Below are 6,896 nucleotides of genomic sequence, written 5' to 3' on the forward strand. Positions count from 1 at the left end.
GGGCAGTAAGAACAAGCTGGTTGAACAGCATGGTCAATAAGACCAAGCTGGTTGAACAGCATGGCCAGTAGGAACAAGCTGGTTGAACAGCATGGCCAGTTTTTTTTCTCTTTCTTTCCTTTCTGTTTTCTCTATCTATCTCTTTTACATGTATGGAGATGCCCTGTTCCTGTTGTTCCCAGCCTGGCTCTCCACTGCCCGCTGTGTTGTTCTCCGGCTCTGCAACCCTGCACTGATTACCATTAACACACTCAGAATCTGCTTCTATATTAGCCATAGCTCTATAGTTTGTGCCAATCACATTCTTATATTCATAAATTATAAATTAGTACCTGTTATATTAACCATAGTTCACATTAATTCTCTGTACTGTTTTGTTCTGTTATTTGTTTGTTGTTTGTTATTTGTTTGTACTGAGCGGGTCAACCCGGGTAGGATGGGTTTCTCTGACTCTTGGTTCCTTCCAAGGTTAAAGGGAGTTTGCCACTGTGTCACCATAAAATTGGCATCTCTGTGGTGCTGCTCATAAGAGACGTGGACCTGTTTTTCCTGTAAAGCGGCTTTGTGACAACCTTTGTTGAAAAAGCGCTATATAAATAAAATTGAATTGAATTTAGCTGAATTAATACTAAGCTGCTTGAACAGCATGGCCAATAGGAACAAGCTGGTTGAACAGCATGGCCAATAAGACCAAGCTGGTTGGCCAGTACTACAGGCCTGTTCAAGTTGGTCCAACAATATACGGAGCAAGACCAAGCTTGTTGACCTATATGATTAGCATTTTGAGTAAATTCAGACTGGTCAAACTGGTTGACCAGCTTGGCCTTACTAGACATTCTGGTCATCCAGTGTGACAAAGCATGACCAAAATCATATACAAACAAACACTGTGCTGATCATGAGTCATTTCCCAGCTAACTTACTAGTATAGGGTATGTTTTGTCCATCAAAGACCAGCTCAGAAAAATGTGCATCTGGGCTTCCACTTACTGTAGGTTTGCATGAATGTAATAGTTACAGTATTACTATTAGATGAAATGTTGTTATTATTATTATTTGTCAGTATTATTTTGGGTGTGCTTTTATTGATTGATATATTTCTAATAGTTTTTAGATGTTTTCTGAGTTTTGGTTTATCCTGCAGAACAGGGTTCCCCCTGGCGGCCTCAGCCAGTTTGTTTTTTGAAGCAGAGTTTACTACAGGTGAAAGGAACAGGCATTTTTGGCATCAGATCTGGTACTCTGTTACCAGGGCCCTGTTTTGAATAGGTTTGGTTCTTGTACTTTCACTTGGACGAACTCTCTGTTTATAGTGTGGAGTTTTGCATTCCTAGATGTTTCAGTTCGAACACCACTACTAAGGGACCAGTCTGTTGATATAACCCCCCCTCCACACACACAAACACAACTCCCCCTACCCCTCCACAAAAAAACAAAAAAATCTTTAGTGTGGACAGACTGGCCCAAATAAGAACACAGTCTGTAAGAAATGCTGGAACTCTGAACGTATTTGTCCAGAGCAGCACTGCTTCTCATTAGCCATGGCTTACAGCAATCCCCTTGTTTCCTCCTGCCGCTGCCCAACTTTGTTTTATCGCTGGAACAACATTGGTGAGCCCTGATACAGAGGACCAGCAGCACCACCAGCGTGCAACCACTATGTTTAGATCAGCTCGTCCACTTCTAATGATTTGTGCTTTTCCCCTGTTCTAAGAAATGAACTTCTCATTGTCCTCCTAGTGGGACCAGGCCCTCGAAACCTTTGTGATCTATGCATTTTTGGAGCCTTCGTTAGAGAAAGACCAACATTCCGGAAAGAGGTCATAACGTTCTCTCTCGCTCATGCCTAACCAGTGAAAAACCTGGATATATGAAAGATTTATTTATTTTTCTTGTCACTTGGTAATTAATGGATAGGCTCTCCCCCTCAACTTCTTCCTAAACCCATTCCATCACAGTGATTGAGAATGGGAAGGCATTTACTAAACTTCACATCTCTCTATTTTGTTCTGCCTTTGACCAAAGGAGTTGAAACGTATCCGTTTCCTTTGACTTCATCCTTTTGATGATTACTCTGCTCGCAGTTTCCTATTGAAAAGCATGGACCGGTGCTGCTTATAATGGTCTCTGGAGATTTATAACATGACATGGAGGAATTTTATGTCCATTGACCTGACACAGGGAGGAATTTTATAGTGGACCAAGGCACATTGAACCAGTTATACTCAACAGAACAAATATAATAAATTACAGTCCATGTGACCAGGTGTTCTAGTGATATTACTGAGTGAACTATTTGCTGTGGGAAAGTGGTGAAGTCAGCATTAACTTTCACTAAAGTAAGACCAAAAGAAAAACAGATCCACAGCATAATTTATGTTTTTTTTATATACATTTTTTTAAACGAAAAAAGATGGTTTAAATTAAAGTAAGAGGATGGTGACAGTGTTGTAATGAGGTGGACCATAACTGTGTGTACATTATGCTTAGCAATTAGGGCTGGGTGATATATTGTCAGTATGTAAAATATATAAAAATATATATTATATTGCAATATAGCTCTTACTATACAGATTAACATGTGATTTATTTTCTAAAACTATTGTACACAGGTTGTTTGTCTAAAAATTGGTTTTCGACAGTGTATAGTCTAAATTGTCTAAATTATGTTGTAGAAACATTGTAATTGAAGGATCAGCATGAATGAGATTATTTCACCATTTTAGCAATATAGTTCAGTGCAGTCCATGCTGTGTTTGGTGTTCAGGTGTTTTAAATTTATAAAAAAAATAATTAAGATAAATTTAAAACACTTTGCATAATGCAAACCATTTACATTGACATTTACATTTACATAGACATACCATGCATTAAATGTGGATCTGTGCCATTTCTGAGTCGCTTGTTTGTGTGCACAGTAGGGGTGGGCAATATGGTCCTAAAATAATATAACGATATTTGAAGGTATTTTTTGCATATGATATAATATGGCACACCCTTAACTGACATATTAAAAAAATACTAGAATTTTATTAGGTTTGTAGCATAAGTCAATGATCCAGAATGTCATGATACTAATAATGCCCTCCAAATATCTCCATATATCCAGGATTAAAATAAAAGAAATGATACTGGACAAATATAATCTGTCTCTAGTAGATATATATATAATGGGAAATGAGAACAGTGATGTTTTTAGCAAAAGGAAAAAAATCACAAATAGTACCCTGATAGAATAATTAGAGGTATGAAATATGATGGCACCATTTTTCAGAGTATACTATTCTTCACGGTATTTAAAAATGTTGGCGATTTTATTGCGTATGATATGATATTGCACACCCCTAATGCACAGACAGTTGTAGCCAGACACCAGTGGTCACAATAATTCTATGAAGTAGATGGATAAAATTGAGTGTTCCCTCTATCAGGTACCCAGCATCAGGTATCAGGCCTCGCTCCAACTCGCATTGATAATTCACATTGCCTTGCCATGAGTACACTGGCCAGTGTTTAACCTCACTCACAAGATAACACGGGTTTGCGTGTTCCTAAGACATCCACTGAGGGAACACTTCATGATCAAGTTCCTGTGACTTTTGGCATGTCAGTATACTTAGCTTGAAGGTGAGCTAAGGAAGACCAGATTACTGCTGACATTTCAGGTAAAGTTCAAGCAGTTAGTCACGCTTCTTCATGCAGACAAACTGCACTGTGTTGATTTATATTAAGAAGAGTGTCCCTGATGATCCTTGCTCCTTAAAATTGCTATGACCTTATCTCTGCATGCCAGGAGACTTACCAGTCCTAAGCAGGCTTTTCCTTTTTTACTTTCCTTGTTTTTTAAGAACAGACTGCATTCACTCTGAACCTTGCTTGCGTTCAGTTGTGGATTGGGTTGTAAACCATATTTCCCAAGCAAACAAGATGAAAAACAGGACTTGTGCTGTGAAAACGGCATGCGGTGGGGTCTTGGTAAAGCAAAGGGAATTTGGAGGACCCTTAGTTAAACAGTACGGTCGTGCTGGTTATCTCTCCTTAAACTTAAAGGAATTCCTGCTTTCCCTACAGGGCCAGCAGCAGACCTTCCAGTTTCCAGATATCTTCCCCGAAAAGGAAAAAAAGCATGAAGAAGGTTCTGTGGAGGAGATGCAGGAGAAATTCATGGAAGATGAGCGACAGAGGCAGAAACCAGACCCCAGGAGAGGAGGGGTCACCGAATGGTTCGGTCTCTAAACCCCTACAGACCCTCGTGACAGAAGATGATAAAAACTGTTTTGAGATAATGATGATGTTTCTGTCGGAATCGCTTGGTGGTGTGATGGGTCATAATCAGACTTATTTAAAGGAGGAATTCTGCCTTCTGGAAATGTTCTCACACAGGCTGAGATCAAACAGCAGGAAAAGTGGCCCAAATCCAGTTTTTTCACAAAATCAGATTTTTTTTATTGAGACATTCAATTGAGGTGTCTGATGGGGGGCTTATTACTATAAATGTGTTTAAGCTTGCTGTAAAAAGAGGCATGTCTTATGGCTATGGACATGAAAATAAACATAATTTTTAGTCTTTTTTATTGTCCTCCTTCAGCTCCATTAAGCCATTTTATTAGAAACAAGGTACGGCAGTAATTCAAGACTAAAATAATAATAATAAATAAATAAATAATTATTACATAATATAAAGTAAAAAAAGAGTTGTGTTGCCTGTTATGAGTTTGTTTTTGCACAACTGAACCCCTCACTCTCTGCTGTCCTCCATTTTTCCTTTTTCACTATTAGTTTCCTTCTGTGTTTTTGCTGTTTACTCCGACACACACGAAAAAAAAAAACTATCACAAAAATGACAAAAAAGACCTGATGCAATGCATATAACCATAGTCTACCAAAAGTTAGCACTGGAAAATCATGCATGTGCCTCTCATTGTTTTTTTTATTATATCAATGTTTGTTACATTATATTTCCTGTATTCATATAGCAATGCTATGGCACAATGCAATAAGGGTCCTCTGCAAAATAAAGAATAATAATCCTGATCTGTGAGACCCTTAAAAGTGTGGAAAACTGACAGTCCGCACCATTGAACTGAATTTTGTCTAAAAATGACTGAAAGTTTGAATGAGGCAGTTTGAATCTGTATACTTGAGTTTATCTTCCATTAAAAGATGGAAACATTGCAGTGCGTCTCTGTCTCTGTTTTTATTTAAGAGCTTTTAGACTTCTGGCACAAGCTGTATTTAGAACAAAGGGCATCTTTGGTCTGGATTTGGTCTTCAGGGATTTGTTAAAGCAGTTCAGAGTTATGCCATTATTCTTCTTGTGCAAACTGTGCAGGACAAGTCTTCATCCTGCGCCGACAGGAACAGTTTCTACTGTAGTTGTTCTTCTCCACACGTTGTTGCGTAATTCCTTGCCAGTTCTCATACCAGAGGGCCTGACCTCACCCGGCCAACCCGGCGATCGCCAAGGAGAATGTCAATATTGATCACATTTGTCCATTGTTTTGTGCTCGGAAACGAGTACCCCCTGCATTGCAATAAAGCAATTTGATTTAAGGCAAAACAAAAAAAAAGAAAAGAAGAAATGCTTGTAAGACGGCAGCTGGACCACAGAGAGAACAGATTCCTGTCCAGTGTCTTCATCGCTTGAAGAAACTCCACGTGAAAGTTGGGAAATCTTGCTCAGCAGTTGCCAAGCCTCCCACAACAACAGCGCTACCCCCACTCATCTCTTGCCCATACCTATTAAAACTGGAAGCACATGGAATTTCACACAGTGCTGATGATGCACCTGGCACCGATGCCTTGTTTGTTCGCGTACCAGCCTTCGGGGCAAATCTGAACTGAGCAAAGCATTGACGGTCGCTTATTGTTAATAATTGATGGACACTTGCAGTTCAGTGGCTAGCTTGTAATTATAATTTGAATACAATTACTTCATAAATTTTAATTGCTGCTCAGCATTGGGGAAATAAAATTTGATTACGAAAGAATCGCGTTTAACTTCAGAATAAGGATTATAATAAAAAATAAATCTGAGTGTGTGTAAAATCCTAGTAAGTACATATCCAATAAAAAAAAATGTTTGGGTACTGTGTAAAATGTAAATAAATGCAGAATGCAGTGACTTTAAATCTTATAGATATTCATTCACAATAGAACAAATATCAAAATTAAAAGTGAGACATTTTTCCATTTCATAGAATTCAATGCATGGGATTTGTGGATTGCACAGGGAACAGTATTCACAGGTGACGGTGCTTTTTTTAAAAACTTTTCCTGAGCCTCTGGAGTGATTTCCAGATCAGAATCATGACTCTTTTAATGACTCTTTTTAGTGCAGTAAAACCTGAGGACCCAAAGATCACCAGCATTCAGTATATTCAGTATTTTCCCCCTACACTAATGTTTCTCCAGTTTCTGTTGAATTTTTGATGATATTATGCACTGTAAATGGTGAGATCATCTTCTTCATATTGAAATATCCAAAGTTTTCTAAATTTAATGATGGAAAACATTTTTCTTAAATCATTTCATTTTATTTTGCATATTAAAAAAGATTAACTTCTGCCCGTCTTCGCTTCTGAAACACTCACTTTTTTTTAGTACCGCTTGCTACTTATTGTCCCATTTTTTTGAAAGGTGCTGCTTCCATCAAGTTCTAAATCATGTAATGTTTTTTCATAAAATGGTAAAAGGTCTCACTTTCAGCATCTGCTCAGTGGTCTTTGTTCTGTTGTGAATAAAAATGTGTCTGAAATTTACAGTCATTAAATTCTGTTTCTATTTACATTTATCTTTTAAAATTGTCCTATACTCCAGCTGATTCACGTGGGACAGCAGTTTCTGCTTAAGGCTTTATTTTGTAGTTCTCTTTAAAAATAATAAATTATATAACT

The 6,896-nt window shown here is 37.9% G+C and overlaps 1 protein-coding gene across 1 annotated transcript in view; it reads left to right on the forward strand.

The window, feature by feature from the left end:
- Nucleotides 1–5,177, forward strand: part of mrpl23 (mitochondrial ribosomal protein L23) — a 33,449-nt gene extending 28,272 nt beyond the window's left edge. Inside the window, exon 5 of the mRNA XM_049474710.1 lies at nt 4,072–5,177. Within this exon, the coding sequence (XP_049330667.1) occupies nt 4,072–4,236 (165 nt within the window). The 3' untranslated portion in view covers nt 4,237–5,177. The remainder of the gene's footprint in view (nt 1–4,071) is intronic.
- Nucleotides 5,178–6,896: the final 1,719 nt, after the last annotated feature.

Source organism: Astyanax mexicanus, chromosome 2 (genome assembly GCF_023375975.1).
Source record: "Astyanax mexicanus isolate ESR-SI-001 chromosome 2, AstMex3_surface, whole genome shotgun sequence".
Lineage (NCBI taxonomy): Eukaryota > Metazoa > Chordata > Actinopteri > Characiformes > Acestrorhamphidae > Astyanax > Astyanax mexicanus.